Source organism: Myotis myotis, unplaced genomic scaffold (assembly GCF_014108235.1).
Source record: "Myotis myotis isolate mMyoMyo1 unplaced genomic scaffold, mMyoMyo1.p scaffold_m19_p_17, whole genome shotgun sequence".
Taxonomy (NCBI): domain Eukaryota; kingdom Metazoa; phylum Chordata; class Mammalia; order Chiroptera; family Vespertilionidae; genus Myotis; species Myotis myotis.
Genome location: NW_023416321.1, coordinates 2,825,358 through 2,853,048, shown reverse-complemented (window position 1 = coordinate 2,853,048; position 27,691 = coordinate 2,825,358). Strand labels below are relative to the sequence as shown.

Below are 27,691 nucleotides of genomic sequence, written 5' to 3'. Positions count from 1 at the left end.
TGTGCGCGTGCATGTGTCAGACAGACTTTATTCCTCCGGGAGGCGCCTCGGCCCGGCCCAGCCTCGCCTTCCCGAGCAGGAGCCGAGAAGCAGAGCCGGCCGCTGCCTCTTCCCACAGCTCTGCCCCTGGAGGCCCGCGCCTTGCACAGGTGGCCTCCCCCAGCTTACAACTCAGGTACAAGAGGTGGAGGGACCGTTTCTTCTTCCTGTTCCCCTGGCAGCAGCCACCCCACCCAGGTCCTTCTAAGGTGGGGCTCCATGAGGCCAGGAGAGAGAGGGCCTCAGGCCTGGCAAGTACATAGGAAGCTGGGCTGACCTCTGGCCTCTGACCTTGATTTGGGAGGTGTCCGGGGCCATCTCCACAGCAAGGTGTGGCTGGAAGGGGGAAGGACCCTGAGAAGAGAAGCCCTGCGGCCACAGGCCTGTCCGCCTTCCCATTCCTGAGTGAGGCCCCGCTGGCCCACGGTAGAGTCGGGGGGCGGGACACTGGCCCCGCTGGGCAGCAGTCGGTCATCTCTGCGGGTCACACAGGCCGTGCCAGTCAGCTTCACTCTCGCACCGGGCCCGGCCCCGGAAGAACTGCCTGATGAGGTGCTGGGCCTCTTCCTTCACTAGAGAGTCGGGGTGGGGGAGTGTGAGGGCCGGTCGCCTCCCCGCAGGGCCCCCAGTGCCGCCTGGCGGGGTGACCCAGGCACTCACCGCTCCTCCCGGGAGAGGGCTCCTGAGCCAGTGTGTGGGAGAGGTGGCGGGCGAAGGCTTTGAACAGGTCCTGCGGGTGGAGAGTGAGGAGCGGAGGGCTCAGACCCCGGCTCTGGCCCCAGCAACCACAGCCACGACCACAGGGCAAGGCAGGCCGAGGGAGAGGGCAGCGGGCCGGGCTTGCCTGCTTCCCGGTGGCTCCCACGCCCTGCCCTCCCCGCACCATGCCCAAGGCCCCGGGGAGGGCAGACTAGCCTACCTTGGAGGCAAACTTGCCCTCTTTGTAGAAAGGGGTCAGGCACTTGACCACAATGTTCGCAGCCACCTTCAGGGAAGTGCCCGGGGCTGGGAGCTGGCAGGAGCCCTGGGCCGTGTGGCTTATGGTGCTCTGACCACTGGCCAAGATGTTGTCATTGGCCTCGGCTAAAACGGAGGCACCGGCTAAGGGGTGAGGCCTCTTCCGCGCCTGGCTCTCCGGGTTCTCCTGAGCAGAGCCACCGTGGAGGGTCACCCTTGGGCTCCCTGTCACTGGCCCCTCCCCTTCTTCTGGAAGACTGGCCACAGCACGTGCTGGCTCCCTCCCACCGGGGCCTGGCAGTACCTGCTGGGGCCTGGGCCGCTTGCCCCTTGGTGTCCCCTCTGGGGGGGTGAGCTGGCCTTCAGGGGGCCCCGGGTCTCGCAGTGGGCAGGCACTGGCGAGGAGAGAGCAGGCGTCAGAGCTCCAGGTACCAGCTGTGCCCTCGGCCGGGCAGCCCCGCAGAGCCCACGGCAGGAAGTGGGTCACAGAGGCCCGAGAGCGAAAGGGATTCCAGAGGGTTGCGGGACTGCCCTGCCCTTACCTTGGCCCCTCCCTGGTGCACTCCGTCTGGGGGCGGGCAGCTGAACGCCCCCGGGCTCCATCCTCCTCCCCGGTGTGTGTCTCTGGGGCCACAGCCAGGGGTCCCCGCACCCCAGCACAGGAAGGGCTGGCACCTTCCGCCCCTGGGGCTGAAGCCAGGGCAGGCGGGCTCTCGGCCCTTTGGCAGAAGAAGCGGGCGATGTTCTGAGAGTCCTTGAGAGCTGCAGCGGCCAGGAGCTGCTGCTTCTTGTTGGCCCGGGCCTTGGCTGCGGGACTGCCCCCCGAGGGGCCCTTTGCCTTCTCAGGGGAGGGCCCCCCACAATGAGCACTGCTTCCGGGGGCCTCTCTGAGCCCGGGGACAGGCTCACTGCTTTCCTCATCCTGGAGGCCACAGGGCTGGCTGGGGGGCTCCTGCTCAGGCCGCGGGGCCTGCCCCCCAGCCCTCATCTCCTCCATCAGCTGTGAGGCCGTCTGGAATGGGATGGAGCCTTTGGGGAAACCGGCTCCCACCCGCTTGGGTTTGAGCTGTGAGGAGGAGAGAGGGTGCTGACCAGCAGGCCCCTCGAGGGCACTCCAAGGCTGGTCCAGGTATGGCCATGTTCGTGGAGATCTGAAGGGATGGGGAGGGAAACACCAGCACCAAACCCCGGGGTCAGGCTGTGGGGCTGGAGCCACAGGCGGCAGAGCAGACAAGCTCGAGGACCTGCCTGGGGCCCCCCAGCGCCAGGACTGCGATGGCAGGGGAGGCAGGGCTGTGCTGTAGCTGAGGAGAGGGAAGTGGGCCGTTCCCAGGCCCGCTCACCGAGTACACCTGGGAGGCCGGCAGGATGTCGTGCTCGGTGGGCTCGGCCTGGGCACTGCAGCTCTTGGCACCGCCTGCCGGGTGGTAGAGCTGCCCGTCCTTGGAGGTCCTATGGATCTCGGCCACCTGGAGCAGGATGATGGCTGGGCAGGCATGCTAGGTACCCACAGGCTCCCGGCAGCCCCCACCCAGGCTCCCACGGCGGGCTTCTGTGGCCCGCGACCGTAGGCAACTGGACACCAGATAAGGTCCAGTCTTCAGGGGCTTGGCTGGACGTGGCTCCAGCTGGCAAAGGGGGGTAGTGGGGCCCCCCCAAATGAGTGGCTGCTTGGTAAGGAGTGGATTCGGGGCTGCCTGGGCCAGAGGTGGCAGCCAGCCTGGGAGTGTGGAGGGGCTGCCTCTCCCACCCTGACCCTGAGCAAGCTCCGCCCATCCCCGCCCCCGCCCACCTTCTTCAGCACGCTGGCCTTGTACAGGTTGGCAGCCTTGGCATTTCGGAACATCTCATGTTCTAGCTCCACAGCCTTGGCCTGCAGGTCAGGTCTGAGGGAGGGAGTGGAGGTGTCAGGAGGCCTGAGCCCTCTGCCTGCTGAGCTCCAGGTGGGTTCTCCTGGGGGACCCTGGACATGGCTCTGGGCCTGGTGGGAATGGCCTTGAGGCAGGGATGCCAACCTGGACACCCTGGACAACCTGCAGCCCCTCGGGGTAACCGAGCCTTCCCGGTGGTGGGGCTGTAGGGAGCTGCGACCCCTGGGAGTAGGATGGGCCACAGTCAGGGGAGGGAGCTCCCAAACAGGCTGGGGACCCAGAGTTCCAGCCGTTTCCAAAGGAACAGGACGTGGAGAACCCTCCCTGCCCCGGTGACCTGGGACACTCACCCATGAGTGGCACCTGCAGCCTGGCAGTTGCTGCTCAGCGCCTCCTCCAGCAGCCCCAGGCAGTGCTCACGGGCCTGCAGAGGGAGCGGGGAGAAGTCGGTCACACAAGCCTGAGGCTGGGGGGCAGGTGTGAGGAGCCGCTACCTCTTACCTTCACAGTGAGCCTGGGGATCTTCCTGCTAGAAGCCTCTTTCAGGGGACAGTCCTCATCTGGGGGGAGGGGGGAGGCTCTCCACTCTGCCTTCTACTCTCTGGAGTCCCCAACCCCCCAAGGAGGCATCCTCCATCCACACCCTGGAAACAGCCCATAGCCCCCCATACTGACCTGGGGGTACAAATTCTTCTGTCTTGGGGTCTTTGCCCTGGAAGATGACAGGAAAGGCTGTGAGGCATCCCGCCCGCTGCAGGATAGCACCCAGGTCAGCACCGGCGAAGGGGGTGCTGAGGGGACCCCACAGAGACTCCACCCCCTTCACCTTGCGCAGACTCATCTGCTTCTGGTAGAAGAGGTTCCATTCCCGCTTGTGGGCCTCATCTCTGCCCTCGTCCCCGCTGCCTCCAGAACCTTCGTCATATCTAGGGGACAGGCTGGGCATGAGCAGCCCTGGCCTGGCCTTTGCCCTCCCTCCCCCCTTGGGAGGGGCAGCGACGCCCGAGGCCCTGGCAGCCCCAGCATGGCCCCTGGTGCAGGATGGTCTGGCCATGGCACGAGGGAGAGAATGCCAGACCATTTCCCGTGGGTGGGGGCCCCGGCTTCATGGCCCCTCACCTGCTGAAGCCCCCGTAGCCCCTGCGGCCGCCCTCATACAGCTCAGGGTCGAAGCCATTGTCCTGGGAGGGCCCGATGCAGGTCTTGCTCCAGCTGCTGCTGCGCTCCAAGGTGTCCAGCTGCTTCCGCACGGCCGCGGGATTCTGGCAGTGGTCGCAGCCTCTGGTGCAAGCGGGGGGTGCATCCCCAAAGTACTTGGCAATGGCAGCGTGGCGGCACCTGGAGCGGGCAACATGGCCGAGACGGGTGAGGGCCCAGGCAGTCCCTAAGCTCGGGCTGAGCATTGCTACGTGTCCAGCACTGTGTTGAGCATCGCAGACTCATCTCATAGGAGCCTCACAGCTTCATCAAGTCCCTTACCAATGGCCAGTCCAGCTGCAAGTGTGTGTGTGTGTGTGTGTGTGTGTGTGTGTAGGTAGAGCTGTCCAGGTGCCACGTCCCAGGGACAAGAGCAGCTGGTGCGAGAAGCCCTTTAACAGCTGCGACCCTGAGGAGCAGGCTTCAGGAACAAGAGCTGACTGTTACCAGCCCCTGGGAAGCCGGTCAGGCTGCCTTCTTCAGCTGAGCGGAGGATGCACGCTGAACAGCCAGAGACGGCAAGGAGGCCAAGACGGCCACCAGGGGGCGCTGTCGGCGCCACTCCGAAAACCAATGTGCAATGCGTGTACCTCGGCACAGTGGCTGCCTGTCCGGCCGGCCTCGGGAAGGCTCTGGCATCCAAGTGGTGTGGCCACAAGGTTGGCTTCTTTACCCCTCCCCTCCCCCAAGCCCTGACTCACTGGGGTTTTGTGCTCACACTCAAAGGGCTCCATTGACGGCTCGAAGATGCAGGCTGGGGTGGGCTCCTGTCCTGTTCCAGGCACAGTCTGGTCGACTGGGTGGCACAACCAGCCAAATGTCAAAGGGCCCAGCCTGGGCTCTGGAGCCTGCCCTGACAGCCGGGCCCAGAGTGCAGCGATGGCCAGCACACGCTCTTTGGCAAGGAGACCGGCAGGGTCCCCTTTCCTCCAGGCCAGAGGCACATGAGGCAAACCCCAGCCAGCAGGCCAAGCACGGGCTACTCCTAGGTCACGGGGACTCCTGAGCTCTTCCCCAGAATTCCTGGGGGGGGGGGGGCCTGGCTTCTTGGGTGGTCTGGCACCTCCCCCCACTATTTACTCCTTCCCTAGAGAGGCCAGAGTGAGGGACCAGCCAGGGAGTTGCCTAAGGTTGCAGGTTGGGGTGGGGGGGATGAGAGCCAAAGGCCCAGGCCCTCCTGAGGGGAGGGCAGGAGCCGGGAGCTGGGCGTGCTGCAGGCCTCCCGCCCTCCCTACTCCACACCTCAGCGGGAACCTCCCTGGGGTCAGCTCCCCTGGGGAACAGAGAACCCTCCTCTTTCATCAGCTCCCGGCCCAGGCCCAGCCCACGTGGCTTAGCACACACCCACCAGGAGGGAGAGGAAGAGGAGGAACAAGCAAGAGCCAGAGCCCAGAGCCAGCCCATTCCTGGGCCCTCCGGGGCAGGGCCGGTTCTCAGCAGGACCCCGCCTGTGGCCCGGCTCCCCCCTCAGTGGCCGCCCCGTGTAATTTGACACTTGGATCTCCTGGACGACCAACAACAAAAAAGCTGAAGCCCAGATAGCAGCTGGCTGTCAGCACCGGCAGAGCGGCTCGCTGGCTCGCAGGAGAAGAGGCATCCAGGGAGCAGCCCTGGGTCACCCAAGAGGCGTGTGACAAGCGAGGCGAGGTGGCGGGAGGCCGAGGACAGGCCCCCGGAGAAGAGGCCGGGGCTGCCTGGCTCCCCAGCACCTGCGGCGGCACCCGCAGCTCCAGCACCTGATCCCAGGTGAGTGGCCTCAGCTGAGGGGGTGGGGATGAAGGGAATGGAGCAGCAAGGTCCCCCGCCCTTGGACGGAGGGCCACAATACCATGGGGGACGCACTCGGTCACAGTCTGCCGACGGCCTCCAGTTCCAACCTGGGCTCTCCCTGCTTGCAGTCTCCCAGCACAGGGGACGCGCGAGGCTGCAGCCTCCTGGAGGGTGGCTTCCTGCCTGCTGGCTGAGCAGGCCGAGAGGCCAGGGTGCCTGCTTGCTCTGCAAATTGGTTTAAGCTTTTTCCATTCAGGGGCTTACACGAGGGATTTGGCTGCGGGGCTTGGGAGAGGAATGTCGCCTGCCCACTGAGCCTCCCTTTCCCAGGACCAAGGCAGCGCCTCCCTGGCCTGCTCTCCCCAGCCCAGGAGGCTCAGGGCAAGGTCCACCCCGCCATGTGGCAGGACCCACGCAGCTCTGCCTATCTGTGTGCCAGACCGGAGCCGCCACTGCCACCTCTGGGGGGGGCGGGGGGGGGGGCTTGGCCTGCTGACCACCAGGTGTCCTCAGCCCGGGGCCCATTGAGAGCCCCACGGGCCCCTGAATCTACCTAAATGCTGCCCCAGGCGTGAGGGGGCCAGTCTCCCAACCCGGGCCAGGTGGGGAGAAGGTGAGGACGGTGGGACTGAGGTTGTGGGGGGGAAGAGGGGATCCCTAGTGTCTCCCCCTCTGCTGCACCAGGGAACACTGTGCCCAAGCCCGTCCTCCAGGCAGCATGGAGTGTGGCCCTGCCCAGGAGGCTGACTCCTGCTTTCCTGGCCTCAGCCAGGGTTAAAGTCTCCCCCTGGCCCTCCAGATGCTTCCCCAAAGCAAACAAGGCAGTGTCTACTTAGAAACCTGGCCTATGGCTACGGCTACGGGGGTGGGGGGACCCGCGGGGGTTGGGGGGGGCGCCAAGGATCGGCCCAAGTGTGGGCTTTGGCCTGGCTGGTGGCTGGGGAGACTACAGTCCTACAGCGAAGGGCAGGAGACAAGACGCTGGGCTGTGTTAGAGGCAGCGGGTAAGGTGGGGGAGGGAGGGACCAGTGTCTACTTCCCACTGCCAGACGGAGCCGAGACAAAAAGGGGTGTCATGGGGCGGCTCCCCACGGCACACAGGGGCACCTCTGCCCTGCTGGCCACACAGACCTCCCACACGTTCAGGTTATTATTCATTCTAGCTCTTTCTCCAATAAGACAATGCCCCGGGGCAAGGTGGCTACAACCCCTGACAGAGTAACAGGCGCTGAGCCAGAAGCCCTGGGGGCCCTGCGCCATCAAGGACTGCACTTATCAGTCACAAACACGCCCGCCCGCTTCCCCTGGGAGCTGGAGTGTCAGCTCTGCGAGGAGGAAACAGGGAAGCTTGTGTCCCGAGTGGCAGGTGTCTGGATGCCTGGCCACTCTGTGGCAAGGTTGTCTGCTCCAAATGACACACGTAGGAATGTTTCCCGGTCCGTCCAGCTCGGCCAGCCTTGCTCTCTGCCCTGCTCACTTTCCCCTCCTCCGGCGGCCGCTCCCCTGGGGAGCACCCTGGGAAGGTCCAAGAAGGCCAAGCCTTGCTCTGGCTGCTTCTAACTGCCGCTCCCCTCCCCCCTCCCGCCCTCCCCTCAGCATGGGTGGGGAGGGACTCTGGTCCTCTGGTTCATAGGCAGAAGGTAGTTTTAGAAAGAGTTTGCTGGACCTGGGATGGAGAGATCAGGAAAACAGAGAATCCTCAGTAGCCCCACTAGACTTGCCTGCCCCCCTCCCTCCGACCTGGGAAGGGCCCGGGAGGAGAGGCAGCCAGCCCAGAGCACCCCCTCTCCCCAGGCCACAGCTGGAAACTCAGTAGGGCTCCCTACAGAGCAACAGCGGGGGCACCAGCCCGCGGTCACCTGACGGCTGCTGGCTATATTGGGCACCAGGCACAGGCGCCCCCTTGGCCTGGGCTTTAAATAGCCCACTGGGGGAAGCGCCTGGGACCTCCTGGAATGTGCCGCCTCCCTCTCAGGAAAGAGGCCCCTCCAGCGCCCCGGGGTCCCCACTGAGGCTCCTGCTCAAGCCCAGGCTGCAGATGGCAAAGCCGCAACGGAAAAGTCAGGGGCTCCTGTCGGTCTTATCGGCCTTGAGGCCAGAAGAGCCGCATCCAGCAGCCCCACTCCTGTTCCGGGCGCAGATGGGACCCAGGGAGCAGCCCCGACTGGGCGAGGCTGGCCAGCTCTGGGCTCCAGAGGCCCTTCGTGCAAAGCCGGATGCCACCCAGGTCCACGCCTGCTGCTGCTGCGGACCCAGTCCTCCCAGAGGGGGCGCTGACGTCAGACATCCCTGGAGGACGGCTGACTTTCGAGCTGAGGCTTCTGATCAACAAACCCCTTTCCCAACCTGGGCAACCTTCCTCCTCCCCGCCCGGAGGCCCCGCCCCTCTGACTGGCTGGGTCTCCATGCCACACCCTCTGAGCCCTCCTGGGGCTTTGGGGGTGGGAGTACCAGCGAAGAGCTCCCCCTGCCCTCCGTCCACCTCTTTTAAGGAGCAAGTCTGATGGATACATTAGGCTGTGCAGGCACCGGGCCAATCAGGCTGAGAAAGCCGACCGAGTGTGGACGAAGAGGGAGGGAGAACAGCTCCTCAACCCTGTGCACTCCCCCTGGAATGAGACCGAGGGTGGGAACCTGGAGGGGGGATGCCCACAGGCCTTGGAGCTAGGGAGGGGCCTGCTCCACCGACAATGGGGGAAAGCTGCTCAGTGCTCAGTGTGGCCACAGGAGAGGTACTGTGCTCTGGGAGGAATACTGAGGACCTGAGACGCAAAGACATGCAAGATCTGTCCCGTAGGTGGTTGGTTCTCAGAGCAGGTGTGGCCTGGGCCTCTGAGAGCCGGGCCTGGTGAAAGCAGGGTCCCTGGCCCACGAGGGTGGGCTAGGGCTGCTCCTGCAGAGCCCACCAGCTCCCAAAGGGCCCAGGGCACTGAGCCGAGCCCCCCCGCTGGGCAGTGCCCTCAGTGAGCTGCCCGTGGGCGGACTTATCTTGCTGGTCAGAGAGGAAGCTGCCGAAGACAGGCCTCCACCGAGACAGGGTGGGGCAGCACAGGGGGGCTGGTCAGACCTGTCCGGCCAGGTGGCCTCGGGGAAGTCACTTCCTCTCTCGGGTCTCAGTTTCCCCATTTGTAAAAGAAAGGAGGCAGGAGTGATGGCCTGTGGCATTCTGGGAGCCCGAGTCTTCACACCTTTGAGAACTGGATCCCAATCGCCTTTGCGGAAGCGTGCTGCCCCCGGAGGGGGCTGAGGGAAGGAAGGTCCCACTTTTGACAGGAAAGCAGCTAATTTCCCACAGAGCCATCGCTGCCTGCCACCCCAGCATCACTTAAAACGGCTCCGTCTCCAGCCTGCCTCCCCTCCTCCCCCTCACACTCCACAAACTTTCCAGAATGAAGGACGCAGGTGAAACTCCCCAGGTGCTGGAGGAAGGTCACTACCCCCAAAAGCCACCTCAACTCTCCTGCGCTGGCCAGACCCTACCCGGGGGGGTCCCGTGTGCTGGGCTCCTCCCTGTGCCAGTGGGCCAGTCCTCCCACAACCACGAAACACTGCCACCTCATCCTCGGAATGAGAGAGACTCAGAGGAGACATCAGTCGCCGAAGCAGGGAGGGGGGCAGCTTCAAATGCAAGACAGGACAGAGCTACGGCGGGCAGCTGGCGAAGCTGCCAGAGAGACGACTTGGAGGAGGAGACGCAGGTCTGAGGGACGCGGCAGCGAGGGCACCGGTGTCCTAAGTGACCACAGCACGAGGCCCCGCCTTCTACAGTCCGAGCTGCCCGAGAAGGACCGGGCGGGCTGTGGTCGCTGTGGGTCCCTCCTCACCCCAAGGGGCTCAAGCAAGGGCTGCACAGCACAGGGAGGCGGGAACAGGCCCGGGGCAGAGGGCAGCTCGACGGAGGCTGTGGGGTGGCACCACGGAGTGACGGGCTTCGCCGATGGCAGCCACCCCCGGAGAACCCCTGGCTGACACCGGGGCGTGGCGGTAGTCACTAGAGCCCAAGGTCGGGCACCAGTCCCCGGCCACCTGTTAGCCGCCCTGGCATTAGAGCTGCCTCGGAGAGCAGGTTCAGGCTGGGCTGGCACACTGTCGCCGGGCCTGTCCTAAGAGGAGGGGCTCCCTGTGGCCGCAGGTAAGGCGGAGGGCAGGGACCTCTGCTCCACATCACGCCCAACTTGCAGGCACGGCTGGCCCTTCGCTTTGGCCCCCCCATTCTCCCTGCCGGTACCCCAGTCCTGAGTGACCCAGGGCCACTGCAAAACCTAGGATCGGTGTCTGAGACCAAGCCATGTGAGCGTGAAGTCACTCCAACATAGACACAATGGCCAACCTTGGCAGCTGGCAGACCCCTCCCGTGCCCAGCTCTACTGAGCAGCTCCCAGCAGGGCCTCAGGCTCAGTCATCACCAGCTTCCCTCCGCCCGGGCAGTGCCAGCTGCAGGGGGCTGGGGGCCACCACTGAGCAGGGGGCCATGGGCTCCCTCCCTCCTGAGCCACCAGGGGTGGAGCGAGAGGGTGAGACCTGACAAACTCGTTCTGCGGGCACAGGGAGCGGGAGGGCGGATTCTCGGAGCCGCCCGCCTGCGGGGGACTCAGGTGCTCTCTCTGCAGCAGAGCCGCCAGGAACCCGGGAGCTGACCAGCATGGGGGCCACCGACTTCGTGCAGGAGATGCGCTGGGTGGGTGAGAGGCTGCTGCTCAAGCTACAGAGGCTGCCGCAGGCCGAGCCCGTGGAGATCGTGGCCTTCTCGGTCATCCTCCTCTTCACAGGTCAGTCGGGCTCTCGGGTTCTCCTCCGCTCTTCCCGGCACCAGGAGGCGAGACCACGGTGCTGGCCGGAGGGCTGGCGGAGTAGGGGAGAACACGGTGCTGGCCGGAGGGCTGGCAGAGTAGGGGAGACCACGGTGCTGGCCGGAGGGCTGGCGGAGTAGGGGAGACCGCGGTGCTGGCCAGAGGGCTGGCGGAGTAGGGGAGAACGCGGTGCTGGCCGGAGGGCTGGCGGAGTAGGGGAGAACGCGGTGCTGGCCGGAGGGCTGGCGGAGTAGGGGAGACCGCGGTGCTGGCCGGAGGGCTGGCGGAGTAGGGGAGACCGCGGTGCTGGCCGGAGGGCTGGCGGAGTAGGGGAGACCGCGGTGCTGGCCGGAGGGCTGGCGGAGTAGGGGAGACCATGGTGCTGGCCGGAGGGCTGGCGGAGTAGGGGAGACCGCGGTGCTGGCCGGAGGGCTGGCGGAGTAGGGGAGAACACGGTGCTGGCCGGAGGGCTGGCGGAGTAGGGGAGACCGCGGTGCTGGCCGGAGGGCTGGCGGAGTGGCTCGGTGTCTCCCAGGCAGAGGAGGGGAAGCAGATGTCTCTTGGGGGACATGCCTCAAGGGATGGGCTGGGTGGTGCTGGGACCAGAGGCATCCAGCATCCTGCCCCAGGGATGGAGGGACCAGAGCTCCGGGAGGCGGAGGAGGCACCACAGGGAGGAGGTCCTCGGGTATTTCTGTGCAGTGTGCCCAGCTGCGGGCAGAGGCCCTCCACACCTCCAGAGGGGCTTCTTGGGAAGAGGGGGGCGTTCCTTCTCTTCCCACCTCGCAGTTCTGTGCCCTCTGCCTCTCCCCGACCCTCCAGGCACCGTGCTGCTGCTGCTGCTGGTCGCCTGTAGCTGCTGCTGCACCCAGTGCTGCTGCCCCGAGCCCAGGGCCAGGAAGGCCCAGGTGCGGCCCGTGTCCCCCCCATGAGGACGGAGGGCTGACCGAGAAGCTGGAGAGGAGACGGTGACGCCACACCCGGGCGTTGGCCTGGCCCCCCAGCCCTGACTCCTCGGGACCAAGTCCACTGTCACAGCTCTGGCCCCGCCCAGGAACCGGACACGGCACGTGGGGGCTTGTCCAGGAAACAAGGGCCGTTGTAGTCACAGGACCTCCACCTGCCGAGCGCGCGGTGCCAAGGAGGAGCCACCATTTCGAGGACAGAGTAAACCACCGGGGATCTTGGCCTGCCCGCACTTTTTAACAAAACACGGAAGCAGGGTCCCCAAACCTCGACGGAGAACAGCCCGCACCCGGGGGAGCTGGCCTTGGGGTTCTGCTGACCGCGCCAGAGAGGAGCCGCCCAGTCGCGGGGACTTACTGCAGGAGCCCCTGGGCCACACTCCCCGCCGGAGCGGGCGCCTGTCAACATCCCGCCCAGTGTTTGCCTGTTTCTTTCCAGTAAAAGCTTTTTCGTTCTATGTTTCTGGGCATCAGACTCGCTGGGCTGGGCTCTGTGCATGAGCAGCGCCACGTGCCTGAGGACCAGGGGTGTGACCAGCGCTCCCTGTGCCGTGAAAGCTGGCGGGCCACGCAGGCGGGAATGCTGCGGAACCAGTGGCGGGTGCAGGGCGATGCCTGTCAAGCACCAGCTGACGAGCTCTGGCTCCCAGACGCCCACTGGGCAGCGATGGACGCTGCGTGTGTCCCAGGCAGGTGCTGGCTCAGAAACGCCACTTACCAGCTGTCACTGCCATTAATGGGAGCCTGCACCCTCGCGTTAGAGGCTCAGGCCTCTGGTCTCCCCAACTGCTGGAGTAAGAGAGGGGCCGGGCCCCATTCTGCCCACACCTGCATCCCGACGCCTTCGCCCTTTCCCTGCTTGTGTGCCCGACTGCCCGGTTCAAACCCTCGCCCCAGCACTCCAGCTGTGGGAATGCAGGTCAGTGATGCGACCTTCCGGAGCCGCGCTTTCTCCCTGGGAAATGGGCTAGTCCTGGTCCCTGCCTCCCGGGGTGCGCTCGTGGGGTGACCTAAGATGACCTGTCGGGCACTTGTCACGGCGCGGGGCACATGCTAATAGCTCCGCAGATGTCCTGCCTCCACTTCAGTCCGGCCTCTCTTCCAGAGAACATGGCACGTGGGTGCAAACCCAGGATGACGGCAGGGGAGGCAGCGGCTCCCAGGGCACCTCCCCTCCGTCCCCCCTGGTCCCAGGGCCATAAAGAGGTCCGCACTTTGCACATGCCTGTCATCGTGGGCAGCCCATGCTCTGGCCGCCTGAGAGCAGAAGCCCATGGCCGGAAAACAGGGGGTGGGGAGGGGATGCCAACCCTGCCACCACCACCCCCTCCAGCTGGCAGGCGGGCGGGGAAGCTAAGCTCTCTGGCTAGTTCCACTTCCTGGTGTCCAGGGACTTGTGGGTTTGGTTTCGATGGAAGATTCAGAGAGGAAGTGCTTCTGTACAAAATAAAAGAAGTCCAAAAATCTGCCTGTATCCTCAACCCTGCCCCCCCGAAGAATGGGATTCAGAATGATGACAACAATGATGATGGCGTGGCTATAAAGGCAACAAAAACCCACTGAGGGCTCACACTGCACACGCTCAGGCACTGTCTTCAGAGTTTGGCTGCAGGTAAGTTCATGTAATCATCGCAATGACGACGCTGTAGGTAACACTAGTAACACATTTTAAAGAGGAGGAAATTGAACCTCAGTGACACTGGATAGTTTGTCTACATTCAACCAGCTGCAAAGTGGCAGAGCCGCCTCTGGGCCCAGCCCGCCGGCTGCAGAGCCCCCACTGTCACACCCAGCCCGCCAGCTGCAGAGCCCCCACTGCCACACCCAGCCCGCCGGCTGCAGAGCCCCCACTGCCACACCCAGCCGGGGCCTCCCAGAGCGAAGACTCTGATCCATTACCTCCACCAACCAGCCCACATCCCCAACACCCAACCCTGAACTGTCTCAGAATAGCCTCCTGTGAGCGGGTGGGGCCCAGCCAGGTCTCCCTCTCGAAGGAAAGCTCCAGGAGGAAGGCGGGAGGGGCGGGAGGGGAGGCCCTGCCTCCCTCAGTCCCTGCACCACCGCCACCCTCCCCGGCTGGAGGGTCCCCAGGAAGCCCCCGTCCAGGAGCTGCTCCAACAGTGCAGCGGTCGGTCCCTGTACGACTTTTCCTTAAGCAAGTTTTCCCCCACAGCAAGGATGTCCCTTCCCGTGCTCGCTTTGGCTGCACATACGCTGAAAGTGGAACAACACGGACAAGATTAGCATGGCCCCTGCGCAAGGATGACATGCAAATTCGTAAAACGTTCCACATTAAAAAAAAAATAATGGTGTCCCTTCCTGAGGGTGGCCGGGCCTGAACCTCTTCGTTAGAAAAGATTCTAGCTTCCTGGTCCAGCTGCCAAGAGGTGGAGGCCAAAGGGCTGGCTGGCTGGCTGGTTTATTTGCATTTTTCTCCTCCAGGCCAGACAGTACCTAACTGCTGTGTCCAAACAAGACACTGTCCCTGTCCTCAGGGGGCTGGCTCCTCCCCATTCCTTGGCAAAGGGGCGCACCCTGAGCCCTTCCCACCCCACCCCACCAATCGGGCCAAGCCCCAGGCTGGCTTCAATCCCACCCAGAGCTGTGCCAGCGACAGCAGCCTGCACGCTCCTGGTGGGCAGCTCCCAGCCTGGGTCTCTCTGGGCAGGCGGGATGGAGAGGCGGCAGCAATACCCCCATCGGGGGACAACCTGAAGGCCGCCCCTTCCAGGGCGCAGCCAGACCCAACACTCCATTCCCCTCGGGACCGCGGCCCCCTGGACCGAGCCACCGCCGACGCCTGCCTGCGGTCACTGCGGCCGTGTCGGAGGCGGCTCCGCATCGCCCGTCAGGCTTCGTGCCTCCCTCTGTGGCCTCTGTGCTCTCGGTTCCTCAAAAGGGCCTCAGTCTGCACGTAAGGCCCATGCGTTTCACTGTCTGTACAACGTGCCTTTTCAGACGCCACCGTGCAGCCACCCGTGCAGGAGTCTCATTCGCAAACGGTGGCGGAGGGCCTGCAAACCGGTTTGGTCCTGCAACTTGCCTCTCAAACATTAACTACTGAAAGCAATCTACAACCAAATGTTCCCGGCGACGAACCTATTTGCTTGTGGGTGATACCAGTTCCAGACCATAAAACGCTGAGGCAAATTAATTTGTCCTTGAAAACAGTTCCCTCCCTGTCCTTGGGGCCTGGCGCCTGCCACAGAACCCCGGCTCCCAATTCTAATTCTGCCACCGTCTCCATGTCTCCACGAAAACCTCTCTCCTCCAGGGGCGGCCCCTCAGGCCCAGGCCAGGCGCTGCCACCGGCACCAACAGCACCCTCCCTGTCTCCCCCTCCCAGCCCACTTCTCTGCATGGTGGTCCCTTCAGCAGAATGTTCTGATCTGCCAGCAACTGACTAAAAGAGGTGGTGAAAGCGATGGTCTTCCCGCCTCAGGGAGGGCCAGGTCTCCTGGTCAGTGTGGCCAGAGCTCCGGGATTGTCTCGTTTGGTTTCGTGGAAGCAGAACAAGAATTTAAAAGACACCAGTGTGAGCTCCTCCTGCATTTTTACAAAACGCTTCCAGTCGTCCACACCAAGTGACACATGGCAGGAACACTGGGTGAGTGATTCCAGAATCACGCCAAAGTGGCCAGGGAGGTACTGACGGAAACCTCGGCTCCCACTCACTGAGGTCCGCACAGCTTCGGAGCTCAGACGCGGAGCGGAGTTCACACCCCGCGCAGTTACTCCTAGGCTATGTGAGCGTGCCTGTCCCAGCTGTAAAACCAGGGTTTCGGCTATCCTTGTTGCTTCATTTTTCACGTACTATTAACACGTTAAGCGCCCAGCCTGTTTGTCTTCTGGACGGAAAGTATAGTGTCAGTCACCGGTGACTGACTGTAATTATGTAATTACAATGACAACGGCCACAAACAGGTTTGGAACAAACAGCTGGTTCTTGATAAGCATCAGCTTCACGGAAGGAGCGGAAGTACAAGGGCATCCTAGGGACCCGCCCACGGGCTGGGAGCGGTCAGCAGGCCAAGGGCATTAGTCAGGCCGGCCTGGGTCAATTAAGCCCATGATTACTAAGAGGGACTTGCTCCTCACCCGCCTCCTTGCACCTGCTGCGCATCCGAATCACCTGGCCAGCTCTACGAGGCAGGGGCTGACACGCCCAGAGAGTGACGTCAGTGGCACCAGACGGGGCCTGGGCACGGGCACTTAGAAAAGCTCCTAGATCAGTGGTTCTCAATCTTCTGGCCCTTTAAATACAGTTCCTCATGTTGTGACCCAACCATAAAATTATTTTCGTTGCTACTTCATAACTGTCATGTTGCTACTGTTATGAATCGTCATGTAAATATCTGATATGCAGGATGGTCTTAGGCGACCCCTGTGAAAGGGTCGTTCGACCGCCAAAGGGGTTGCGACCCACAGGTTGAGAACCGCTGTCCTAGATGATCCTACAAGCAGGGTGAGGACAGGGCGCTAGAAATGTCAGCTCTGGGAGGGGGCCTGCCTGACTCATGCTGGGCAGCAGCGCCTGGCACAGCGGAGCTTGACACCTGACTTGTGGAGTGGTGACCGCCAGGCATCACATGCCAGGGCACCGGCCCATTCCCACTTCCTAGCTGCCTGTCACACCAGTGGGCGGGAACCAACCACACAAAGCAGCTGGGGAGAAGGTAGGCCCACAGCACCCAGAGCCTGCATGGGAGGCTCCTTCACCCAGAAATGAGTTCCAGGAGGCGCCAGCAGGAGGCGCAGTTCCCCATTCGCCCTGCACCACAGGAGGGAGCCTGAGGGGTGGTTCCAGCCCTGGGGCTTCTGAACCCTGGGCAGGTCCTTTCAGGCCACGTCATCCAGGCAGAGAGGGAAGGTGGATGGAAGGCCGGGGCAAGGGCCCTGACTCCAGTCTCTTCCCCTACTCACCCCAAGTCTGACTTCTCTTAGTGAGGACATCTCCACACGTGTGCCCTGAGCAGCGCCCCCCCATGACATCAGAGAAGGACAGAATGCAGCTGAGGGAGTAAGTGTGAAAGGCAGAAAGGGACCAGAGGTTGCTAGGCCACGGGCTCTGGCCCACCTTTGTCACCTTTGTGACAGCAGTGAGGTCTGGGCAGGGCCACCTGGCACTGAGGACACCTTTTCCTCCCATCAGCTGCTTCTCCGAGTCAGAGCACCGCTCTGGTCACCTGCTGGCCTCTCCAGCTCGTCCCCTAAAGTGTGGGCCCCCCAGGGTCACCCCATCCGCCCTCTCAGGACTCGGGAGTGTTAACAGCAGAGTCAGGTAAGACGCCTTCCTTCTCGGCCCTGACTCCCTTCTATTGGCTACAGGCTTGCCTCCAAGGAAGTTTCCAGAAGTCTCAGCTCAATGCTGTCCGCTCCTCCGCAGCCATGCTGCTCTCTCAAAACGCTTCCAACGTTTGGCAATCGAGGCAGGAAAAATAGGGTCTAGACTAGCGAAGCTTTAGCTGAGTAGGTCTCAGCCTGGGAGAGGAATCCTTGCTCACGTCTCTGAGAATCCAGAGGTGGCCTCCACAGGACTCAAAGGCCCCTGGGGGGGTGCCAGCCCTCACCCGTTTCCACAGGAGGCACGGAGCCGAGACCCCCTTCACGTCAGAGTCTGCCAGCTGCACGGGGCCTGCGGTTCTCGGAGATGGCCCAGCGGGTGAACCTGGGGGTGGGCGCGGGGCGGGTGTGGACAGCAACGCCTGGGGCAGGGCCTGGGGAGGCCCTGCACTCAGTGCCTCTGTACCCTTCACAGGTCCACATGGATCCACTGCTAACAGACCAGAGGCGCCTCTGGAAGGAAGAGTTCTGGCAGAACCCCTGGGACCAGGGGGGCCTGGCCGTCATCAGCATATTCATCATCACCGTCCTGCTTCTCATGCTGTTCGCCATTGTGTTTGGGGCACTCCCTCCGTCTGAGAAGGTCGACCAGTCTGAAGAGTCATGACCTGACTTTCGGGGGGCCACGGGGGGTCCACCTGTTCTACACTCTCCAAACACTGTGGGCCTTTCCCTCGAAGCCCCTTTAACAGTCTGGATTATACATTTTATGTGATTCTCGGATAAGCGTCTGTCTTTCTCACTGAGCCGAGCCCCATAAAAGCAGGCCCCTCTGTGCTCACCACTGTGTCCCGCACAGCTCCCCAGAGCCCAGTTCAATCTAGGCCTAAACACAGGGAGGCCTGGAGGCCGGAGGTCGCTTCAAACCTAATTACCATTCCTCCTGACACTAGGAGGTGAAGAGCCGGGCCTTGAATAACCACACGCTCCCCATGGCCGCAGCTCAGAGGAAGCAGAGGATCGAGGAGGGTTTTAGACTGAAGGGCTAACAAGTGCAAGGTGTCCCCAGCTTGTCCAAGTCCCCCCGATGTTCCGCCCACAATGCTCACAGCTGCTGTGCTCGGAACCCGCCCGCCGCCTGCCTGTCACTGCAGCTCCCAGGCTCCTCCCGGCCCCGAGGGCAGCAGATGCAGATAAAATCGTAAGTGAGTTCCAAGTGGGCAGGCTGGCCCGATGCGAGAAAAGCTGGTTTCTCTCCAAGCCAGTCACGCACGCACGCCCGCCGGGAGATAAGCCCGCTGCCCATGCCCGTTCAGGTCCAGGCTAAGGGGGCTCCTCCAATGAAGCCAGAGGCCCTGCTCAGGGCATGTGATGACCACAACGCCAACGGCTCAGGCCTGAGTTGCTCATGGGGCCACCCATTCCAGACGGGGATAAAGGAGGGTGGATGGACGACTACCCAAAATATTCACGCTGTCAGTTTCTGGGGCCTTCCACGAAAGAAAGGGGCCCGACTCCCAGGCCGCCTGGCCGGACACACCCACGCAGGCAGGGTCCCCTGGTGGCCCGAGAGTGGCCCTGCGTTAGCTGGTTAACGAGTGGGTGCGGGGCGAGGACAAGATCTCAGTCACATTTTGTTCAGAAACACGCGCATAAGTCACTCACCCCAGTTCTTCACAGAAGGTCACCAAGGCCTCAAAGGCCTGGAGGGCGGCTTTATCAGATGCTTTGTTCCCCCTCTTTTCCTGGAGACAAGAAACGACCATTGGTCCCGGTGGTCACCAGAGGGAAAGGGGGTGGGGGAGGCAGGAGAGGGGAAAGGGGGGATAAATGGAGGAAGACGCGACTTGGGGTGGTGAACACACAACACAAGGTGCAGATGATTATTACAGAACTACATGCCTGAAACCTATATAATTTTATCAACCAATGTCGCCCCAATAAATTCAGTAAAAAAAAAGGCAACGACCATTTAGTAAAAGTCTTACAGAGGTGAACTACCTTGTAGCTCAAAAAATGCTGAAAAAAACATCAAATGAGAGTAAGAAAGCCTCTTACAAAACAGTGTCCCCAAGCCTGACCGCGCATGAGCATTACCTGGGCAACTAAGAGGGACGCGGGCTATCCCCAGGCCACTGACGCGTGTTAGAGCCGTTAACACACGTGCCAAATCTTTCACTGAAATTTGCATTTATGTGCTCGCTGATGAGTCAACATCTCTGGATGGGCTTTTCTCACGTCCTTTGTTTAGTGCCAGTGGGGGGAAGCTCCCTATTTATTCTCAACTCCAGCCTTTTGTTTGCCTTCCACATTCTGTATTTCTCCAGATCTACTATTTAGTCTATGGTCTCTTTTTCATTTCCATTCCTAGGTACTTATGCTAATGCAAAGAAAAGCTGCTGCTTTTTTAAAAGAATATATATTTTATTGATTTTTTTACAGAGAGGAAGGGAGAGGGATAGAGAGTTAGAAACATCGATGAGAGAGAAACATCGATCAGCTGCCTCCTGCACGCCCCCTACTGGGAATATGCCCGCAACCAAGGTACATGCCCTTGACCAGAATCAAACCCGGGACCCTTCAGTCCACAGGCCGACACTCTATCCACTGAGCCAAACTGGTCAGGGCAAAAGCTGCTGCTTTTAAAAATATGTAAAATATACATTCATCCATCTTGCCAGGTTTTTTTTTCCCTCTCTCTTTTTTTAATTGATTTCAGAGAGGGAGAGAGAGAAACATCAATGTTGAGAGAGAATCATTGATCGGCTGCCTCCTGCACGCTCCCTACTGGGGTTTCCCACAAACTGGGCATGTGTCCTTGACCGGAATCGAACCTGGGACCCTTCAGTCCGCAGGCCGACGCTCTATCCACCGAGCCAAACCAGCTAGGGCTTGCCAGGTTTCCTTATAAATGGGCAGACATGCATTGACATTTCTACCTCCTGGTGTCTTCTTTCCTGTTCTCCTTGTCCCTGCAAGTGTGTGTGTGCGTGTGTGTAGTCATTATGTTGTCATTTTAGTGGGAACTGGAAATAAGAACTTGTATTTCATCTTTCTTTAGGAAAAGTCTACATGTATTCTTCTGCAACTTCACACATTATGCTTTATCCATGTTGATTCATGTAGATTTACTGGGTCATTTTTCTCTGTTCTAGATCATTCCACTGTGACTAACCCACTGTTTTCTTATCCAACACTCTACAGAGGAAGAGTCTGATTGACTATTAGGTGCTGCAGCCAACATCCCTGCACATCCCTGTACACGTGACCGGTTGTCTATGCAGACGTGGAGTTACCGAATCACAGAGCACCAGCATCCTCCACTTACGCGTCATCACCTCCTCTCCCTTCAGAGCAGTCGTGCGAGTTTACGTTCCTGACACACAGTGAGGTACCCTTTCCCACATCCCCACAAAGGGGGCTTACAGTCTGGTGGGCGTAAAACAGCTCATCGTCTAGTCTGCGTTTCTCCCATCCCTACGTGACGGTGAGCATCTGTTCACACGCTCACTGGAGTCCGGTTTCCTCCCTGTGACACTCAGGGAGGACACTTCTCGCTCTCAGCTGTTGCCTCACCTGTCACTCACCTGTCAGAGTTCCCTACATGCTCAGTCACTTATGTATGTTGCAAATATTTCCCTAATGGCTCCTTTATCACTGTGTTTATGGTGTCTCTTGCTATATAGAAATTTTTAGTTTGAATTTAGTCAAATAAGAGTATCTTCCTTGCCCTAACCAGTTTGGCTTAGTGGAGAGAGCGTCAGCCTGTGAACTCAAGGGTCCCAGGTTTGATTCCGGTCAAGGGCATGTACCTCGGTTGCGGGCACATCCCCAGTAGGGGGTGTGCAGGAGGCAGCTGATCGATGTTTCTAACTCTCTATCCCTCTCCCTACCTCTCTGCAAAAAATCAATAAAATATATTTAAAAAAAAATAAAATAAAGAGTATCTTCCTTGATGGTTTCTGCTTTTAAAATCTTGACATTCTCTTCCCTTCCTCAAGGCCATAAAGTATTTCTCCCCATTCTTACAGTCTTTTGGGGTCTTTAATCCATTGGTAATTCATATATGTACGGTATGGGAGTTAGGAATTTAATTTTATCTTTTCCCAGCACCAATTATTCAACAGTTCATCCTTTTTCTATTGATTTACAATGCTACCTGTCTTACATCAATTTTCCTTATCCAACACGGAAATTATATACATGGGTCTCTTTCTAGGCTCTGTACAAAGAATGTACGATCAGTTTTTTTTAAAGACTAAAAAGAAAAACAAAGAACTTATGCAGCAATATGAGAAAATGCTTATGTAACAATGCTGAGGAAAACAAGGCAGGACTGGTCTTGAGTATGTAAAGTAGCATGCACAGTGCTAAGATAAATTAGCATAAAGAAGCCTAGCCCTGGCTGGTACGGCTCAGTGGGTTGGGCGTTGTCTTATGCACTGAAAGGTTGCCAATTCAATTTCCTGTCGGGGCACACGCATGGGTTGTGGGCTTGGTCCCTGGTAGGGGGCGTGCAGGAGGCAGATGGTTGATGTTTTGCTCTCACGTGGATGTTTCTCTCTCCCGCCCTCTCTAAAAATCAATTTAAAAATCTTAAGAAGAACAAAAGTCTAACCTAGCTTGTTGCAATGCCCATCGACCAACATGCAATTCCCCCTTGCTATCCGGTCTAGCGCAGGAGCACCCCTGTAGCTTACAGAATCTCCATCTGAGCTCAGATATAAGCTGCGCGAAATCGGAAAGTTGTGAGTTTGGACAGAAAGGGCTCCTACTGCCTGGGACTTACCTGGAGTTTTGCTACTTCCTTCCTGATCAGGAAGCTGACTTGGTCCCGGTCGCTCCTGGAGTAATAGAGGCGGCACCAGGAAGGCTTCCCGTCCCTGCCTGCCCGGCCAGACTCCTGGTAGTACCCAGCCATGGACTTGGCAATGTTCCAGTGGGCGACGAACCTGTGGACCCAAAGGGGCAAGCAGCGTGAGGCGTGGCAGGAGACCTGAGGGGAGGAGCGATTCTGAGCAGGTGGAGCCGGGCTCTCCACAGTGAGCAGGGCTGGGTGGGCGCGCAGGCAGCGAGGACCCCAGGGCGAAGTATGGACAGGACACCTGCAGTCCATCGGCAGGCCTCCCTGCCCCAGAGCAGCCCAGGTCAGAGCCATAGCAGGAAAGGGGCCACTCCAACCCACATGAGGAACAAAAACGCTCGGTCAGAGGTCCCGTGGGCAAAAACATACTGGGCTTAAACAAACAAATCAGATCAGGCCACTGATGAGCCCCACGGCCTTGAAAAAGTCCTTGTGAATCTCTCTGGAGAGGGAAGGGATACCATTAGTACCTACTAGGAACCAGGGTATGTATTTGTCTCATTGAATTGTTACAGGCACCATCATGGGAGGCAGCCCCATTTCAGAGACAACGAGCCTGAGATGCAGAGGTGAACTGTACAAGGTGACACAGCAAGGGGACAGCAGAGCTGGGATCTGAGCCTGGGGGTGCCTGACTTCAAAGTTGGCCCCTAACAAGACACAGCCAACCCAGCATCCAAGCTCTGGTTCCCAGGTCCGTGCTTGGAAGGAGACTGGACTTTGGGTGGTGAACACAATACAGCAGACAGATGATGCATTGTAGAGCTGCACACTTGAAATTGTATATAATCTTATTTACTGATGTCACTCCAGTAAAATCAATAAAAATCTAAAACATAAAAAAATAAAGTCCGTGTCCTCTCAAATGTAGTGCACAGACTAATTCCTACCCTGACCAACTCGGCGTCGCTGTCGTCTCAAGGAGACCGTGTATGCAGAAGAGCTCCGTAAACCATGCGCGGCGTTAGTGCTGCTGTTGTTCAGAACCCAGCGCTTCCGTCTGTAGCCCAAATGTCTCCCCAAGGTCAGACTCCCAACCGCCACCAGCGGGGCCTGGAGGCCGGCTGTACTCGTCTCCTCTGGCCGGTCAGCCGGCAGTAACAGGCAGTGATGGGAACAAGCGCTTGCCTCTGACTTCCGCAGGGAGCAGGTTAAGATGGTTCATTCCCCCCTCACTGGGCCCATCCGCTAAGACGTGAGTGAGCGGCGCTGTGTTAATGAGTGAGCCTGGTGGTCTGCGTGCTGCCCACCTCCTGGGGGATGGCAGAACCGTGCTGTGCCAACACTGGGAGCAGCTGCACAGACACTGTCAAAGTGTGGCCTGTGTACCAGGGACCCTCCCCTGGGGCCGCCTTCCCCCTGGCGCTAGAAGGAACCCAGGGACCTGGTCCTCCTGGCAGCCCACCCCGAGCCAGGCCCTGATAAGAAAGGTAAGACAAGAACCAGAGCTCACCTGACGTTGGCTTTGTCCACTCCCATCCCAAAACTGATGGTGGCAACAATGACAGGGACCTTCTCCTCCATCCACTCGTTCTGCACCAGCGTCCTTTCAGAGGCCTTCAGCCCTATAAAGGGGGGAAGGTGGAGAAGGGAGCTCGCATTTCCCTCGGGGTCTGTCTTGGGTTTGACACTCTTTTGGGCACTGCACACACACCCTGAATCCATTACTTGCCTGCTGTGTGACCACGGGCCAGGCACTTAGCCTCTCTGAGCCTGAACTAATAAATATAAAGGCCCCGGCCTGTGTTCTCAATGAATGTTAGCCAAGATTCAAACCCAAGTCCACTGGCCTCCAAAGCCTGTGCCCTTCCCACACTACCAGCAGCTGGGCTCTCCCAACTCCTCCCCGGCTGCTGGGCACAGGGCGAGAGAGCATGCCGGAGTCACGGTCTCATTTTGGACCTCATTCTTGGCTAGACTCCTTCTTGTGGGTTTAAGTGAACCGTGTTAGCTCCGCCTGGGAAGCTGGAAAGGATGTCAGACCGCCTGGTTTTTCAGGATCCACGGGAACAAGAGACGCGCCAAGAGGCCTGTGCGCGTGGCGAGGACCACGCGGCCCGGGCCCTCACCTGCGTGGTAGGCCTTGGCACTCAACCCCCTGTAACTGAGCTCTATGGCCAGCTGTTCACAAGCCTCCCTGGTCCTGCAGTAGACGATGCCGCAGCCGGACAGCACCTGAAGGCGAAGACAGGACAACGGGAAGGAAATCAGCGCTGGGAAAAACGAGCCATCTGCCCGTCACCCTGTGGCCTCTGTAACAGGAGCTCTGCCCGGTCTCTCATCAGCCCCACCGTCTCCCTGGCAGGCCACCAGCAGGGCTCTGCCACCCTCAGAGGCAGGACCGAAGCGGCTCAGCCCGCCCGGGGCCCGGCCCACCGAGCTCCTCTGCCTCCTCCCCTCCAACCCTGACTAGGCCTGCAAAGGCCACAGTCAGAGCATTTCCGGACAAGGAGAGCCCAGTGAGGGGACACCAGGAAGCCAAAGAAACAAGCCTCTGTGCTTTAAGCAGCTACAGCTGGTCTGCGCTCAGGAAGCCAGAAAAAGCAAAGGTCTTAGAAAACCAATCCCCGGCTCAGGGCTCTCACCCCTTTCCCAGCCTTCTGGCCAAGCGCCTTAAGGCAGAAGTCCCTCAGGTTCCCGTAGGGATCAGAAAGCAGCTCCTTGAACTGCACGTCGTAGAAGAGATTGGCCCGGAAGCAGGGCGTCTTGAAGGCAGCAACCGGCTGCTTGAGGTGCAGAGCAGCAAACACGTCCTCCCGGACCTGCGGGGTGGCTGTGGCGGTCAGAGCCACACACGGGGCATGCGCCAGGCGGGAGCGCAGGGCACCCAGGCGCAAGTAGTCGGGACGGAAGTCGTGTCCCCACTGGGAAACACAATGAGCTTCATCCACCACCAGGTAGGAGAGCAGGTGGCGGGACACCAGGGAGTTCAGGGTGGGCTGGAAGGAGGCGGAGGCCGCCATCTCCGGCGTGATGTACAGGAGCTTGGTCCGGGGCTGCTCCTGCTCCAGGTCGGAGAGCAGCTCCTTTTTCTCCTGCGCCGAGAGCTTCGAGTTCAGGGACCTCACTCGCACCTTCAGGGCCAGCAAGTGGTCCACTTGGTCCTGAGGGCAGGAGGGGAGAAGCACGGAGGGGAGGGGGTGGCCCTCAGCATCTCAGGCGTGTTTCCCAGCCATAAAAGCTCCCCCTTCCACCCTCCATGTCTTCTTTGCCTATAAGGACTGAAGGCGGCGTGGTTGAGAGGACAGGCCCTGGGGCCAGACAGACTTGGATTTTTTAAAAATATATTTTTATTGATTTTAGAGAAGGGGGACAGACAGAAACATCAACGACGAGAGAGAATCATTGACTGCCTGCCTCCTGCATGCCCCCTACTAGGGATTGGAGTCCACAACCAGGCATGTGCCCTGACCGGGAATCAGCTGTGACCTCCTGGTTCATAGGGCGACTCTCAACCACTGAGCCAAGCCGGTCGGGCAGGCAGACCTGGATTTAATCCCGGCTCACTTACCTGCCACATGCTCTTGGGCTGGTTCTTAACCTTAGCCTGTCCATTTTCTCACTCTCTTTCTCTCTCTCTCCTATAAATACAGTGACACCTAATAGGATCGTTGTGAGAATGAAATCGTACATCTCAAAGGTGTAGTGAATGCACATGAAGCACCAGCACAAAGCCCTGGCAATCACTCATTTAGCGCTCTTACCGTTCTTCCGTGTCTCTCTCTTTCTTCACAGTTGATAGCTTTTAACTACATGGCTACACTTCCTCATTTCTGATTCTAGCAGCCCATCTGCAGGCCTTATAGTCAGAAGTGCAGAGCAGGTGTTAACAACATCCCAATCGGCCTCTCATCGCTTTTTCTATCATAGGTGCGCCCTTGCCAGAATAAAGCAGGACACCAGGATCCCCCCCATCAATTCAGCACTCTACCCATCTGCATGAGTGTGCATGAGACAGTTCCGTATTCGTCTGGACAAAAAGTAACATAGGAAGGTAAGAGACCACACAGCACTATGCACTAGTGGAGAAGCCCACGTATGGGCAATTCGGAAACCCAATACAGAGAAGGGGATAAGCAAATCAAAGAATGTAAGAGGCAAAAGACCAAAGAAAGCAGAAGTGAAATTTCCAGCTACAAACAACCTTCCCCTAACCGTTTTTGGGCCAGCATCTTCATTTCCCTAAGCCTCACCTGAATCAATGCAATGAGGGGAGAGATGACGATGGTGATGCCTTTGGCCAACAGAGCAGGGAGCTGATAGCAGAGGGATTTTCCTGCCCCTGTGGGCATGCACACGAAAACATCCTTGTCACCTGAAAAAATACAAGACAGCATCTCAGTGCTTTCTGCCTTTTATCTTTCCTTCATCAAAGCTGTTGAAAATTAAATGAGAATGTAGGAAAAGCCCTACCAGAGTGTCTGGTACATGCGGGAGCGGGGGTAGGGGGGTGTTTGTGTCAATATATTCTTAATTCCCTTCCCATCCTTTCTATGAAAAGGGGTACAGGGACATTTGGGAAAGCACACAAACCATTTCTAATCATGGCAATAGCAACTACAACGTGAAGAAGTCTGAGTCTGCTGGGATATAGAAGATTGAACTAAGCAGCCATGGAAGATGACACTGCCACATGACTGCGCATATCTGCGTAGACGTGGAAGCAACATCATTTAGATGTCTTGTCTATAAACAGTACAGTGTAGTTAACTTTCCACAGCTGCTCCCCTCTTGGCAACCTCCATTTGTCAACAAATCTCAAGTTTATAATATTATGAATCCTTCCTTCCCTAGTTGGGACCCAGGCCACTCAATCTTTAACAAAAGGGATTACCTAGGTCAGCGACTGGCTGAAGCCTTTCCTGCCACTCCCACACAAACTAATGGGCATCTGTGACCTGTTTTCAAAGACAGTCTGCATCGCTGGCTATAACATTAAGAAACAGAACAGTTGGGTGGTTCTACCCATAAAACTGCAAGTTTGGGGTCTCTCAGATTCCCAAAGCCAATCATGGACCAAGGCTGGGGGGGTAGGAAGGGTCAGAAGGAGGGTGTTCCCGGCAGTGTTCGGGTATAGCCGGGGTAAATGTAAACACAGGTAGCGTGGCCTCGTTACCTTTCACTACAGCCATGGTCGCACTCTCCTGCAAAGGTGTCTTAAAAGAGTCAAACCCGAAGACTTTCTTCAATGTGCTCCGGACTCGCCGCTCAGGGTCAAAAGGAGAGGAACGGTGGGTGCTCATCTTAGCGACAGACAGTAGCCAAAGGTTAAGGCAAAGGTGATGATCACCGGGTTGTGACAGAAACCCTGGTCTGCTTTTAAAATACTGCTTATTTTCCTCTTTAGTATACTAGTAAATGTGCTTGATTACACTACTCAAGCAATATATTATTTTCAAGTCATATGTCAATACATTCCTGGGTAATTAACATCTCCCCTTTCCCATCAGTGAAAATAAAAACACGGAACTATCCCGGGCCACCGTATGCACAGAGGAGCTAGAAATCAGGCACAAATGTCTTCGGAATCGCTTGGAGAAGGTGGGATTGTTTGTCTAAGATCCACCTTCTGCTCCTTCTATAAGCATAGCCATGGAGCCCATTCTTTTCCCCCCCAGACCAGATCCCTTCTTCCCAACTCCCAGGGTGAGAGCTCCTCCCCTCTCCTTCTCTGAGCCCCCAGTCCGCTTCACCCCAAGATATCAGAGCTGGCCGTGGGCCGCCCGGGAGCGGAGGGCTCTAGTTCGGGGGGCGGCCGGCGCCTGCAGGCTCGGGAACTACTCCCAGACCCCCACCGCCACCGCCAACTCGCAGAAGCCGAACGGCTGGACTACCACTGTCGGGTGAAACCCCGGCAACCTGGTTTCCGTCGCGCAGTAATGACGTTACGCGAGCGCTGCGTGAGGGGCGGGGCCAGTCGCAGAAACAGCCGTCTTGATTGGTTTCCGGTTC

The 27,691-nt window shown here is 59.4% G+C and overlaps 3 protein-coding genes and 1 non-coding gene across 12 annotated transcripts; 3 read left to right on the top strand and 1 right to left on the bottom strand.

Moving 5' to 3' along the window:
- Positions 1 to 2: 2 nt before the first annotated feature.
- Positions 3 to 27,607, bottom strand: RECQL5 (RecQ like helicase 5). 7 transcript variants are annotated; one of them, XM_036338914.1, is made up of 19 exons: positions 26,856 to 27,607; positions 25,933 to 26,054; positions 24,325 to 24,843; positions 23,809 to 23,914; positions 23,193 to 23,304; positions 21,665 to 21,827; positions 18,541 to 18,620; positions 3,987 to 4,205; positions 3,694 to 3,793; positions 3,543 to 3,579; positions 3,369 to 3,427; positions 3,218 to 3,291; positions 2,789 to 2,882; positions 2,340 to 2,465; positions 1,539 to 2,062; positions 1,301 to 1,391; positions 959 to 1,183; positions 700 to 769; positions 3 to 611 (listed from the first exon to the last, which is right to left on the bottom strand). In XM_036338914.1, exons 1-19 carry the CDS (start codon positions 26,980 to 26,982, stop codon positions 511 to 513), a joined length of 2,949 nt encoding a protein of 982 aa, XP_036194807.1. In that variant the 5' UTR covers positions 26,983 to 27,607; the 3' UTR covers positions 3 to 510. The 7 variants fall into 7 exon arrangements, 5 of the variants coding, with proteins under 5 accessions (XP_036194807.1, XP_036194806.1, XP_036194808.1 ...); XM_036338913.1 differs by having other exon boundaries at positions 959 to 1,391; positions 26,856 to 26,996; positions 27,443 to 27,607; XM_036338915.1 differs by lacking the exon at positions 959 to 1,183.
- SMIM5 (small integral membrane protein 5) lies at positions 5,406 to 12,051 on the top strand. 2 transcript variants are annotated; one of them, XM_036338922.1, is made up of 3 exons: positions 5,406 to 5,810; positions 10,445 to 10,603; positions 11,447 to 12,051. In XM_036338922.1, the coding sequence occupies exons 2-3, from the start codon at positions 10,477 to 10,479 to the stop codon at positions 11,554 to 11,556; spliced, it is 237 nt and encodes a 78-aa protein (XP_036194815.1). In that variant the 5' UTR covers positions 5,406 to 5,810; positions 10,445 to 10,476; the 3' UTR covers positions 11,557 to 12,051. The 2 variants fall into 2 exon arrangements, with proteins under 2 accessions (XP_036194815.1, XP_036194814.1); XM_036338921.1 differs by having other exon boundaries at positions 5,457 to 5,810; positions 10,448 to 10,603; positions 11,447 to 12,047.
- Positions 12,018 to 17,658, top strand: SMIM6 (small integral membrane protein 6). 2 transcript variants are annotated; one of them, XM_036338920.1, is made up of 3 exons: positions 12,199 to 13,201; positions 13,766 to 15,199; positions 17,351 to 17,658. In XM_036338920.1, exons 2-3 carry the CDS (start codon positions 15,017 to 15,019, stop codon positions 17,540 to 17,542), a joined length of 375 nt encoding a protein of 124 aa, XP_036194813.1. In that variant the 5' UTR covers positions 12,199 to 13,201; positions 13,766 to 15,016; the 3' UTR covers positions 17,543 to 17,658. The 2 variants fall into 2 exon arrangements, with proteins under 2 accessions (XP_036194812.1, XP_036194813.1); XM_036338919.1 differs by lacking the exon at positions 13,766 to 15,199 and having other exon boundaries at positions 12,018 to 12,508.
- LOC118672511 lies at positions 13,783 to 13,889 on the top strand. The gene has a single exon (XR_004973080.1). It is a non-coding gene; the product is annotated as a U6 spliceosomal RNA (small nuclear RNA).
- Positions 27,608 to 27,691: the final 84 nt, after the last annotated feature.